Raw genomic sequence first — 14,691 nt, 5'->3', positions numbered from 1 at the left:
AGTAAGGCAACAACTATTGTGCATCCAGGAACAGAAAACCACAGTATTAGATGAATTCTGGCATTCAAAAACACCATCATAGCGTGCCATACTACCTCCTTATAATAAAACCAAATCTAAGAATCACAGAAACACACACCACACAAACAGTATGTACCGGGGGGAGTCTGAATTTTCAAGGCACAGGAAATCAAGTATTTATACAGACCTAATTTCCTCATTTTCTTCATCCTTCAGCTTACTGCCTGGCAGAGCACAGAAGTCAAGTACCCAGTCAGTTCTTTATCATCAGAAACCAACCAAGTCTTCAAGTCACTGAATGCACCAGCAGTGGGTGCCCTGACTCGCTCACAACTTGCAAGTTAGTGCTGTTATCCCACAACAAATCCTGTCTAGATGTTGCAGGCTGGTCACCTAATTACCTCTGTCGCTTTGTGCTTACTAGTCTTGGAAGGGAATTTCAGATAATTGTTTTAATCTGTCTTTGAAAACTCTAGTCAGCCATACCTTCCACAAGGACTCAAAAATATCCACTATGTAATTTGTTATGAAGTTTTCCCTGTATCTCCCTGGAATAGATCTACACTCTCTGCACAGCTCCAGGCTGATGCATGAGACATGATGAAGTGCTAAATGCCTAGAAATATCAACTACACCTTGCTAGTGCAGAGTAATTAACTGCAAATAGACTGATCCTAACTATCCATCAACATTAAAACAAAGAGGTGACATCTGGCCACTACTATCCCAGAGCATTTCAGGACACAGAAGTGAACACGTTGGATGATCCCCACAGAGTATGATGTGTGATGCTGGGCTGACATCTGAAAGTTTGCCAAAAAAGTACACCGTACAGACGTACCCACACTGTTAGTACATGTTGATATGTAATGATTTTTGCCTTTTTAGGGCAAAGGCTAATGAAAATTACTTTTCAGATATATAATAATTGTATAATGAAATTCCCATCCATTTTACTCACTGCCTCTTCATTTTGCTTAGACCTGTCATCAAATGAAGTAAAATTTACTGAAAGAGCTTACATTTACTGAAATTCTAATCTTTCTAACATCTTTAGCAAGGTACTGCAGCAAAGAAGAATAGCAGAAAAATGAGAGAAGCCATGAGCAGACAACAATGACTGCAGAATTTGGAGTGCAACTTCTTAAGGATCCTCTGATTCAGTTTTACCAACTGTCAGAAAGCAAGTGTGAAATTAAATCCAATTCACACATTAGGCACAATTAGATTAGATTAAAGACAATCTGTCATCCTAAATTCTGAAAGGTTTTGCTGGCTAACAGTGAAACTTTGAAAACTCTGTCATATATCATTCTGGATGTCATTTCAACTCTTATTTCTGAGGAATCTGTTAGATACAGCAGCACAGTTCTTGAATGGTGATGGCAATTATCATTTATTTTTCTTCCACCTGTCTGTATTCTTAATTTATCCCTCTTTTGTATTAAACATTACAGAAAACGCAGAAAGTACTTAAGACTCTGAAAGATACCACAGAAAATAGCCAAAAGAGACAATGATGTGACAGCCATATCGATTTTCATTATTCATTACATGAAGAAGGCTGTAACTGCAATTAAAATGCACAACCGGAAACTCAGGCTGTTGTTTCATGGTTGACTCAAGCTGATTAAAGTGCAGATCTGTGCAGATCACTGCCAAAAAGGGAGAGTTTCATTATCCCTCTACACTTTGGCTGTTCATTCCCATCTTTTACCCAGCATGAATACTCCCATGCTTTTACATGGAATCGCATGGAAATGATTTAGTCAGAAAACTCAAATTAATTATTCATTCTTTTACCCAGGTTAGTTTTTGCCTATATCAATTCCCTGATCCTGCTCTCCAGGCAGCCACATGCATGCTAGGACTGGCCTAAGAAGGGATACAAATGTGTAGCCAGAGATGAGGGATGAACGCTCCACTCCTCCTTTCAGCAGGGTTTGCACTTAGATAAGCTTTGACCAGTCACAAAACTATAAACCCAGTTACACACCGTCAAGCTATTAATCTCAGCATGTTTCATTTAAAGAAGTAAGACTGTCACAAACACTTCCTCCTACACACACAGTTTGTCCATTCAGTCTAACCTATGGTTCAAGATACCACTTTACATTTTAAATGTCAAACACAACACAGGTACACATTTAGAGGCTTTCATAAACCAGGACATTTTTCTGATACGTGCCTTTAGTGACAATTAGCTTTCTCAAAGCTCACCTATGTAGTTTATGTTCTGATTTAACTTTATATCAGACTCTAATCTGCAGCTGTATCAATGAAAACCTCCCACCTCAGCTATGACACAATTTTCACAATATAAAATGCTCTTATGTCGGTTCAATGTTTAAAATGGCATATCACGTTATATTCAGTTTTGCACTCAGCAAAATGTATTTGCTTTATATTAATTACATATATTCAGATTGATACAAAACCTAGGATAGGCATTCCCATATTATGATGCACACATACAGCACAGAGTATGGGAGCTTCAACCTCGTTTGTACAGTTGACAAATAATCACAAGATTAATATTAATTTGACTACAGAGCCATATTAATACCTGTACAACAACAGCTGCATAGAGCTATCCAGAAGCAAAGTATTTATCTTGTTTCTTGTGAATGTACAGAATCACTGGAAAATCATAAGATAAGCTATAGATATTAGAAAATCTGAAGCTTGTTTCTCAAAACAAAATCCATTTTGTGTATAAAGTAATACATTTTCTTAAAGTACTTGGACGTTCTATGGGTTTTTTTTATTTGAAATCATATGAGATACAAGCAATTATTTTAGTATTTTCTTATTGCTTCAAAGCACTTGCAATCATAATGCATCTATTATCATGAATAAACATTTCATTTGTGAAGGCCACATACTTGTTGTATAACAGTTCTATTGCAATATTCAATCCATCGATTAAAAAAAAAATCAAACACAACAAACAGAAATTGCCCCAAGGCTCCCTTTCACAATCCTATCCAAATGCAGAAGATATTTACAAACCGTGCTGTGTGCGGTATCAACGTATACATACATTCAAGGCCTCTGCAGATTTCAAAGCACATCCAAATAAGATCTCCAGAATAAATGAATGAACTATAACTGTAAAAAAGCTCTAATTAGTTTAGTTAAAGGGTGGTGGACCATGACAAATACTAAAATCAAAGAAGGAAATTAGTTTAGTCATTGTGTACTGGCAGGCTAGTCACATAGCAGAAGTTTACGCATTCATTTTATAAGCGCACCAGGCTCCTTTGCCTCCAAATGGTAATTTATAATGTACATTTTATAAGTTGCCTACAGCAAAATGACAACCAAGATAATCAGAGAGGAGAATGGACTGCTTTCTGGTTGTATTTTGAGATTTCAGATGGCATATTTAAAGATGCATGAAGTTCGGCAATGCACCGAATTATAATGTATTTTCAAGCTGTAACTGCATTCCAGATTTTTATTTTCATCCTACCGTAACATCATAACTGACACATGATGAAATAGTAAGACATAAATGGAGATTATAAAAAGTAATTACACATCTCAGTGGTAACCATTTACTGTTTAATCATTTTGGGAAATCTTTTTATATTGTATGCATAGTAATATAGCCAAGATGGAAAAGAAAGATAAAATTACTTCTGAACAATTCAAATAAATTTATCTGTATCAGGATTTAACATTTTAGAAACTCCTGTTCTCTTTCTCTACGCTCACTGGGCAGCCTTCAATCTTGCAAAGGATTGTTCCTTCCACGCGTTAGACCCATACAGCTTAACACCAGCCCTCCTGTTCTCAAATCATCAGTAAAATCATCTACTTTACGCTAATGAGGACTTTATTCTCTGAGCTACAAAAAAGCAGTTGCCATGCAACAAGAATAAGATCAGCAACCTGTAACATTTTCTCACACATACCAACCGGAGGTGCTGTCACAGCTTCTCTCCCTCACATAGCTGAGGCTGCATTACTTTTACTTAACACGCTAGATGGTCAAGGTGTCTCCCCTCCTTCATTTGCCCATCCACTGCACAATAAACAGCTCATGGGTGGGCTCCACAGCTTAAGATTGCTTTACATTGCTTTTGTTTTCAATAATCAAAACTGCATAAATGAAATTTTAAAAAGGAGAAAAACATTTATACTACTTCATTCATATTCATGCATGTCCCTTGGCTGCACATGGAAAGACAATCAGAAATGATTAAGATTAATAAGCACTGAGAAACTGAAGCCAAATGGGAGCAGAAAAGCTTAATGCATGCTTTCTATCAATTCTACGTTAGAAAATGACAGCATAAATGCGACAGAATGGCTACGGTACAGTTGATACTGAAATTGTATCAACACAGAGAGGAGGTGTTTACCAGCGTGAGGAAAAAGGACAGAATAGCTAGGAGGTAGAGAGAACTTTCCCAGCAACTTAAAAAGCAGATTTTTTTTTTTAACCAGAAGAACCTTGTGGGCTTACTGCCTAACCATGTGCAAACTGTAATCATTTCCAAAAATAAAAGCCTTTTTTTTTCCTCCCAAGCCACAACGCTCCTTCCACCATTGAACCAGTGTGATCTTTGCAAGCTGGAGCCTTTCCCAAAATGCACAGGAGAACTGATAGCTACGTGAAATGCATATCTGAAATAACCCTAAAAAGATAAACATTTTTGGAGGAGAAAATACATGCCATGGCTGGTGGCATGATGCAATGCGGCAAACAGTGAACGGCACTGAAGAACGTAATAAACTTATGCAGATGTAATGATTCATTTCAAGTAGAAAAAGCTTGTAGAATATATATATATAACCTAAACATACATTTTTAGATGTCCAACAAACAAGCAAGCATTATATAATAATAAACAAGAAATTTCTTTTAAAAAAACCATTTTCCAGCTAAGCCTGAATTTCTGGATAACAATCCTCTATGCATGAAGATATGCCTGAGAAATCCTATGAAAATCAAGTTTAGAAGATAAGTATAGATGACTTTCAGTCTGAAAGACTACAGAGGGCAACACAATCAGGGAAGCAAAGTGACCCATTTTATTAAGCCATGCCATGAATCAGGTATGATGGAGATGCTAAGCTTTGTTCGCCAAAGCATAGATACAGTATTCTACCATTATATGAACCAGGATTACACCAATAAAATGCCTGGTTCTAAGTACCAATGGTCTCCAATTCTTAACTCTCTCTTCTACCTCCCTGCTAACAGCATGCTCCGAGTTGGGGTTTTCAAAGGGAACAGTTTTACCACATTTCCAAATAAATACTCATTTAGGAAAATTCCATAGCTTTGATGTTCCATTCGCCAGTCCATATAAAAGCCCAGAGTATTTTATACCAGAGCAAGGCTTAGGAAATTCTAGCTCTGCAATTACAGCACACTTCTGGGATGTACATATGGATTTAGGTCTCCCATGATGAAGAGAGACAGGTTTCCCCACTCCTGCAACACATCTGAGTGGCTAACATTCCTGAAACACTGGGAAAGAGAGGCACCAACTGCTCTTCATCAGTTTAAGAGATTGGCTGCCTCCTCCAAAATATTTTAGCCCAAATTACTTGGCACTTGGGCGGGGGGGAGAAGTGTCAAATTCTAATTCAAAACCATAGTATGTCACTCCCTGAAGTTATATTAATCTGCCATTAAGACAAAAATTGCAAGAACTGTCAATCTCCCAACCTCAAGACCAAAAGCCATCACCAGAACGCATCAGGAAAGAGCTCTCCGATTTTGATGCAGGCTGACCAGACAGACGGGGTACACAATACATACAAGCTTTGTTTGCCTTCCTTTCTCTGAAGCAACCGGTAAAGGCCATTGTACAGAATGAGACAACTGCACACTACTGAAAGGTCAATCTCTGCCTTGGCAATGCCTGTAGCCCCTACAAAAAACAAAGAAAACAAAACAAACAAACAAAAAAAACCTCTGTATCTGTCTCTGTCTCTCTTTCTTCCACTGACAAACAAAACACTATTTGAAGTCGGTGTCCAGTCTTAAAATTGAATGAACGCAATGCAGACGAGCTACACTAACAATGTGCTGTCAAAGTTTGGACCAGCCTGATTACTAAGCAACAAACAATGGCTAAAACAATCTTTATGTTCACATCCTTAAAGGACAGAATGGGATCCCCTAGGTAGAGACATGATAATGACCACTTCTCCTCTTTTCCTCTACATGAGTATCTGTTGCAAATTCAGCTATTCCAAACATTATGTTGGCCTCTGCATTTCAGGGCTGCACAGCTGCAGAACTTTCTGGACAGTAGTTTCCACTTTTTAAGAACTGTTCTGCAGAGTATCAGCATCCACTAAAAACAAAATATGATTCCAGTCTTTACAGGATACAACAGCCCTTAAAAAGTATGAGCTGAATCTGCACTGAGGCACTATCTGATAACCTGAAACAATAGTTCGGACTCTGCACGTGACCTGTTCCAGCTCTTCCATCCCAGTTCCGTAATTCCAGAGAGACATTTCTGGCACTTAAAAAAAAAAATCCATGAATTGATCCTCTGATCCAAATGAAATAGCTGCCCTTTGCTTAATTTGCATTATCTGTTGCCTCTTGCTCTGCCAATCTCACCATAGCAAGGAATCCATTGGATTAGAAAGCATATTCTGCGGTGTTTTGAACAGGGCAAAGCAGAAGATGACTGGAAAACAAAAACAGGAATCCAGCTGCAGAACAGGGTGAGAGATGGAAATCGAGACTGATGCGGTAACTCACCTAACAAACCGCCCTGCGGTGGAAGCCTTGGAAGATTAGCTAACAGAAATCGGGTGCAGAAACCATCTTTCTGGCCACTCATGAGAAGATTTTGCACAATGTTGCCAAGACAGCACAATGGAAACTGAAGACTGGGCAGCAGATCACGCTGTGCGGAGACCACATTAATAAACTCTTCCCCAAAAATGATTGTGGTAGGAAGTTATGCACTGAAATACATTACAGTGATTGTGCTTAACCATGATTCGTAATTTTTACACTGCATTCTACGAGACAAATGTTTTGTTTCTATAGTCCTAATAATATATTTGTATATCCATGACTCTTGTGTGGAATTGCAATTCAGTATAATGCTAATAACATGTACTAATAAAAATAATACCAACATAGCATTTGCAGGTTTTAGGGATAAGACACAGATAAGGAAAAAAAAAAGTTTTAAAGTGACAGAGTAAATTAATCCTGCTACAAAACCGCAGGAATTCCTAGCAGGGAATTTCATCACATTGTGCCAGAGTACGCAAGATCTTACTACACTCTGCGTACTATAACCACCTTTTTTAGCAGCTGTAATGTAACAAGCAGAATGTGATTTTTCATCCTAATACTTACTGCAGACACAGATTTGCCACTGAAAAGACAGCTTATTTCCATGAACACAGAAAAGGTGCGCCATCTCCTTGTAGTTCTGTCCCTCACAGTGCTGACCCTCAGAATAATTAAGGCAAATCACATAGCGTAATACAATTACTATCCCCAACTCGATCTTCTTAAACCCTCACAGGCTCCATAACTTAGATTCCTATAGCATAAGGAGGACACAACCACAAAACTGTACAGAAAGATGTGTTTTGACTAGTATTTTATGCACTTCAAATTTTATTCACTGAATTTTCAATTTCAGTTGTTTCACCTGAATTTTCCTATACCTCCTGAAATAGAGAGTCTCGAAACATTTCTACTTAGAAACACCAAGAGAAAAAAAATCATTGCTTCTGATATATAATATGAAGAAATGGAAATGTTATCTGTTAAATTTTCTGAAATTGTCAAAAAAGATGTAGGAGAGTTTCGTTTTATTTCTTTGTACTACAAAATACTGAATAGCTAACATGAATGCAGAGGAGGATGTTTAATGCAAGCTTTCACAGCCTTCATGCTTCAATTACCCCATTACGCCCTCATTGCAATAAATAACTTTTTTTCTTCTAAAATCTAAAGCTAGTTCCAAAACAGGGTAACCCAAACTCGCATCTCCTGCTGTATTGGGGCCTCTTCAAAGAATTTGATGCAACAGGTACAACCTAAACATCGTTCAGGTTATTTCAAATATATTTGGCAAAGTGCCCTATGACATACTTAGCTAGAAGACTTAAACAGAACTACATTATCATTCCCTTAAAACATAACTATGCACAGAGACACACAACAAGGTTCAAAATGTGCTTTTCTGTTCCCCCCCAGACACACTTAAAATATCACAAAACTTATGTAAGTATGACAAGAAAGTTTATCTCTCAGCAAGAAAAGCTCTGCTTTCTAACACTGACTTCGCAATAGCTTCCTGGATGGCTTGGGGCAAGACACTTCTCTTTCTCAATTTAGTATCTGCAAGACTGGAATAACACTTTACTTACTTCACAGGGGTATTAAAAGAATTAATTTGATTGTGTTTGCACAACCACTTTGAAGACGAAAATTGCTATTTAAAGGCTAAGTGTCATTTTCTTATAAATACGCAAAAACTGAACACCTGCACAAAACCAAATGATTATCCCCTCCCTGTGTATAGATGTGCACAAGACTTGAAAGTACCATTCTTTCATCTATTGCCACATCTCTGAAGAAAACAAGTGCATATCAGTCCTTATGTCCTTAACTCCTACTTGCCACTTACTGATCCTGTGACACACATTTCACATGTTCTAAGATGTGCTTACTGCATTTGTAACACAAATAAATAAAATCGCATTACTAATGAAGGAATATTGACAGAAATCAAAGTTGTAATCTATGAGGCTTTCCGGGTGTAATGGCTTTGAAGTCCCCTAATGAAAGCTGTCTACTGTTTCAAAGTACTGTTTCAATTCACAGTGATTTCATATACTTCATAAGTCTTCCAAAGCCAAAATGAAGAAAAAAACCCCTACCTACATTTCTTTGTCCATACTCACTCATTTCTAGTTTCAATATAAGACAAAGGGGCCGAGAGCTTTGAAGATACCTTATTAAACCTGAAGAAACGCTTTACATTCACTTTTCTCTTCTTGCATTATCCTTTTTCATGGCAGCCTTTTATTTCCCTTCGCTCATACTCGTTTCTGCCTCTAAATAACAACCCAGTTGTTCCTCAGCTCTACAAAGTTGATCTCTTCCCTCCTTTTCTCTCGGTAACAAATAAGGCCACAGAAATTACGCCACCATACAGGAAATACTAATTACCCAGATACTAGATTTCCCTCTTCCATTCATCGTTTTAGCCTCAGCTGAAAGAGGCAACAACTAAGACAGAACTGCACAAGTAAGACCTGCAGTATCCAGGTAAATTAAAACACCACCATTTCTCACAGTTTTACACGACTCCTGCTTTGGAAGAATACATACAAATATCAAATCTGGCAACAAGTAACAGTTTGCCAGATTATCAAAGGTCAAAGACATTTTCATATATAGAAGTAGGTCAAAAACGTTTTCACATATAGAAGTAAATCAGTAGTTTTGAATCTTGGGCACAACAAAACAGCAGTTTAGAACCTCAGATAAAATTTAATTAGAATAAAAGGCATTTCCTAAAATGCACTAGTTTTGTTATTTTGAACTGGAATTGGCAATAAAAAAAATTCATTTAAAGAATTTATTAGCTCTACATGACATGTCATAAAATAACTAATTCTCTCAAACTGTCTTGTTAGACATGACTAGAGGACTTTTTTGTGCTTTTAGCTGTGATTTTTTATTTTAGAAATAGTTGAAAAACTTTTTTTTCTGAGCCTCAGGGTCCTCTATTCTGTTATCATTCACTAACCATGAATATTTCTATTATGAAGTGATAAACCCAGTTATCTATTTTATAGAATATTCTACATTCAGCATCTTATAGTTCTGACAAGTTCTTTCTTGCCTCTGTCTCCCATATTTATTACATCTCCATAAGTCTTCCTAAAGGACAAAACAGCCTATTATCAAATCCTACCTTCTCCATATTTATTCATGACAGAGAAAAGAGGAGCTGTCTCTAGTAATGAAAAGTGCATCTGAACCTGTCACTAGCTTCTACAAATGAACACTTACAAACATGACCAGGCTCTTCTTGGTGGTGGTATATGACCAACAAGAGACAAGGTCCACAAACTGCAACTTGGGAGGTTCAGATTGGACGTTAGGAAAAACTCTTATACTAGAAGGACCATGCAGCACTGGAACAGATTACTCAAGGAGGTTGTGGAATCATCAGCGGATTTCCAGACTCAGCTACATAAAGCCATCACTGTTGGCGACAGTCCTGCTTTGAGAGGGAGGTAGACTACAACATTTCTATGATTCAATAGCATAATTTCTGCGATCCAACAGCATCTGCTTAACAGCTGCTACAATCAAAACAGAGCCAGCAGCTTCAGTGGCTGTTTGAAGGGGTGGGAGCAGCTGGACTAGTAAATTTTTGTAGAAAACCAAGGGAGACTAAGAGGGAAGTACAATTAGCAGTGTTTCGTATTTCTTTTTTGGGATGGTGCTTTCTTTATTTCAGCTGTGTTACCTTCCATATTCTCTAACTGCTTCTGGCAAAAGCTTTTTCTTCTGCAGCTCCTGCCCTCTAAAATAGCCCTTGTGCGTGCCTTCGCCTCATCAACTTTTCATCTATTTTAGAACACTTTAAAAGGATACCATTCCTCCCTAGTGCAAACATCAAATAGTGAAAGGAGTGCAATATTAGTGTTATTTAGCTTGCAGGGTTTTCCATTGTAGTTGTAAATTAACAGGAAATTAAAGATTAAAGTGCAGCTCTTGTAAACACATCAGAAGAGAAATTTCTTCAGCTCCTTGCTGAATAAAGGCCTCAAATCAACTGAATTTTCACCTTACTAGATGGTCATTCACCTTACTAGATGGTCAGTAGCTGTGATTACTATTAAACCACTTAAACCACATTTTTAAATGCATTAAAATGAAATTACTAGTATCTGCTTTATGTTAACAAAACCATCTTATAATATATCATGCTTCCAAGCTCAAAATTTTCAATACTGATTTGAACCACTTTCTGTAGGGTATAAAACAGAATCTAATTGAATGTACTGTAATACCATTACTACTGGATTAAAAAGGCTTTTCCAAAAATCCACTCTGAATAATATTTTAATGAGTAAACAACACAGCTAAATATGACACAACTGCTTGTTTTTTCACATCTAATGGGATACGTTTTGTACACTGTTAACAAGGAGGTGACAGAAAAGCAAAAGGGAAGGCTGCTTTCTTCTGCTGCCCTATCTGCTGTACTCTGGGGCAAGTAAAGCTTTTTTGAGGGAGGAAGAATCTCTTCTTCCCCTGAGCAGTCGAGCATGTTAATGTAAGGGAAGTTCTGGAATACAGGATGGTGCCAGGAGAAGTCCCAGCGGGCACACTGCCTGCAGTACAAATGTAGTTTGAAAGACTTTTCAGCAGAACAGGAGGAGAAGGAGTCTTGCTGTAACGAGTGAAGGACCCAAACCAAGTCTCAGAGATGAGGGAAATGACTGGACTATCATAAGGACCCACCGCACCATAGACTGTGTGGAGTTGTGCAATCTGGAAGCTCTTAGAAAGACTAGAAGTAAAGGCTAACTCTGAAAGAGTAGGCAAGGAACAAAGAGGATGTGTGCTTCCAAGCATTTCCATTTCATCTCACTTACCAGATTTGACTGCTCTCTATTAAAAAAAAAAAAATTGCTTTTAAAAAGTTTTAAAAGTTAAAATACTTCTAGTTTATCAGTATGTATTCTACTAAAACAATCACCTTTTTCTTCTCCTTTCTTCCTTCCCTCTTCCTCCTCATCCCCTGAAATGCAGTCTTTCTGATAGGGACTTTGATTCCGGTATATTTTTTTCTTCAAGACTGACTGACTTGCTTGCATTTGACAATACACATTTCTACAATAATCACTCAAAAATAAAAATGGGTCATCATTCTAATCAAATTATTTACCTCTCTTAACACTGTATTTGGAATAGCCTTAGCTCATTAAGTCCTGCTAAAATCTAGTTTAAGAGCATATCATGACTATAAAACGAAGAATATAAAACATATTGCACTCTGAGATGGGCTTTTGGTTTTCTTTCAAAAGTCTCTCAAAGCACAGTCTGAGTACAATCACACACACAAGCTTGTTTAAGATGTCTGGTTGACACCTGAGACATATCTGAATAAACATAGTAACATTAAGCCTTTGCACTAACTATACATTTCTTATAAAAGCTACACACAGTCGCATATATATTGGCACCTACACAGATAGATAGGTATAAACACACACACAGTCACATAGCAATACTGGTTATTGCCAGTTCAGTACGCAGACAAAGAAATTATCTGATTTTCTAAGCTTTTTCAGCTAAACTAACTGCTCATTCTGCACCACAGAGGCCTGTTCTTGCCTACAGACTTTGGGATTGTAGAGAAGAGGACAAAATAAAAGTATGGTCTCTCATAACTATCAACTAGTTGGTAGATGTAAGGAGATACATTTGATCAAGCCTTAATGCCAAATTCAGCTAGGATTTTCGCCACAGAGAGTTACACATACATTGGTACTTTGATTTCTCCATTGTGATCTAAGTATTTAATCCTCCTCCAGTTAAATAAATGGAAGGCATTTCAAGACTATTAACGGAAATTGAATGAGGTCCACACACAACAATATTAAAGACCAAGAAGTCTACTCTATGCTGCAGATTTTGTTTTTAATTATACAAAACATAAAGCTTCTGAAAGCTTCTCTAAATACCAAATTCTGTGTGATGAAGTAGTCACATATGCAAATGTAAGGTAAAATTACACCTGCAAAAATACAGAAATTATAATAATGATGCTGATTTTTAACACAGGCATCAGAAAATACCATTTTGCTTTTTTCTACATAGCTTTTAAAAATGCTGTGTCAGGCCACTTCCAAAAACAGTCTTCTTGCTTGAATTTTTATTTTCACACTTGGTCCCATTTGGTCACCCCTGCCTATTTAAATGACGTTTACATTTATTGAAAGACATATCACTACTATGTGCAGACTCAGGACAGAAGTCTGAAAATATTTCCTTTTTACCCTGTTTCACAAACATATTTTAAAACACTCACCAGTTTGCCACCAGTGGTCTAAGACGGGTACCTTGAAGACTTTTTTTGACCATTCTAGTGTGTCCACATCACAGTGCTCACCAGCTACAAATAATGTCCTGAACCTTTAAATGAAACCAAAAAAAGTACACATCTTGATCTGGATCGGGAAAGGAAAACGGCATGAGAAAATAAATTCAATAAACATTTGTGGTCTGTATCCCAGATGAGATAGAGAGAAGAGCGGTGAAACGACTCTAACTCCTCGTACTTGTCCACCCTACTAAGCAGCAGCTAGAATCTGAGCAATATTGATTTAGGCTTCTTGGTACATCATGTAAAAGAAGCTTTCTTTTTAGAAGACAAAGACTTTAGGAGACCTGTGGCACAAAACTGCCAATGGAAGTAAAGAATAGTTAAATAGCTTGTACAAAGGAACTGGAATAGTTAAGCAAAGCATAGGTATCAAATACCAAAAAGGGGTCAGAAAGAGATATCAGAAAAAAATCAGTAAAGAGATAAACAAATTAAAAAGCTTTTCATGGAAATACCTGTAGCATAACTTAGAAGTTGTTAATAACGTTGCCGTTAAACTGGTGTTAGTATTTTTCAAATTGTTAGTTATCATTTAAAGACATTTGAAAATGAGATTTGTGGACAACTAATGGGGGCTAAAGCCATTTTCCTAAATAGAACCAGGCTATATGAACACATACATAAATACAGATATATACATACACATATATGTGTGCGCACGTACACACACGCGCGCGTGCGTGTGTTTGTGTATATACACACACACATATATAAAAGCAAAGCTTCTAAAGCCTCTAGGAAACAAAACCCATACAGTGAAGTGTCAGTGCAACCTATATATTTCAGACAAAACCAAGAGAAAACATACATAGAGCAGCTGAAGTGATTCTGAATATTTTATATTCTGAGAGATTACAGATCACTTCTGTTTTCATGTAATCCTATTAGATAATGCTGATAACAGAACAGCATTTAGCAACTATGGGTCCCTGACAATACCATTAGAATTCAGCTCATTTTAACTGGATATTCTGCAGTCAATTTTGGCAGAAAAAGATGCAATTTCTGGCAGTACTGACAGATGTGATCTGGATTTTTGTACCATTAAATTAAATAGTGCTATATAACTGGGTATTAAACCCCCACACAGTCTTTAACTTCATCAACTTCTATCAGATGTTTTGTCACATTTTATCATCCTTCATTAAGCATTACAAATTCACTTCACACCCTGTTTAGTATGATAAGGTCTTTTATGTCAACAGCAGCATTCTTAAATATTATTAGTAGTATTTAAAATCCAGACGTTATTTTACATTACCGCATGCTACTAAGGTTCTGATCTTCCTAACACTTGCACAGTACCTTTGTTCATGTCTGTAGTAGATTTTTTGCACTTCTAATTTTCTAAGGAGCAGCTTAAACCCTGTTATATCGCGTATAAACTCATGGATACTAACGACACAGGTCAGACATCCTCAGCAAATACGAAGGTACTTAACAAAAGAATCATTTATGATCTTGCCCACACATCTCAAATAAAGAAATAAGTAATCCTTTTCAAGTGGAAACCAAGAACTTTGAACTC

At 37.1% G+C, this 14,691-nt stretch overlaps 1 protein-coding gene across 4 annotated transcripts in view; it reads right to left on the bottom strand.

Moving 5' to 3' along the window:
• ACSS3 (acyl-CoA synthetase short chain family member 3) overlaps nt 1–14,691 on the bottom strand; it is a 92,101-nt gene that overhangs the window by 24,363 nt on the left and 53,047 nt on the right. For 3 of the 4 annotated variants that reach the window (XR_010388557.1, XM_064509593.1, XM_026100330.2), the window contains exon 9: nt 13,089–13,192. The exons of the other annotated variant lie outside the window; for it this stretch is intronic. Coding sequence is in view for 2 of the 3 variants with exons in the window: in XM_064509593.1 (XP_064365663.1) it covers nt 13,089–13,192 (104 nt within the window). In the remaining variant the exon portion in view is untranslated. The remainder of the gene's footprint in view (nt 1–13,088; nt 13,193–14,691) is intronic. 4 annotated transcript variants of the gene reach the window in all.

This window comes from Dromaius novaehollandiae, chromosome 1 (assembly GCF_036370855.1).
Source record: "Dromaius novaehollandiae isolate bDroNov1 chromosome 1, bDroNov1.hap1, whole genome shotgun sequence".
Classification (NCBI taxonomy): domain Eukaryota; kingdom Metazoa; phylum Chordata; class Aves; order Casuariiformes; family Dromaiidae; genus Dromaius; species Dromaius novaehollandiae.
Note: the sequence above shows the minus strand (reverse complement) of the source record. Positions and strands in the feature narration are given on the sequence as shown.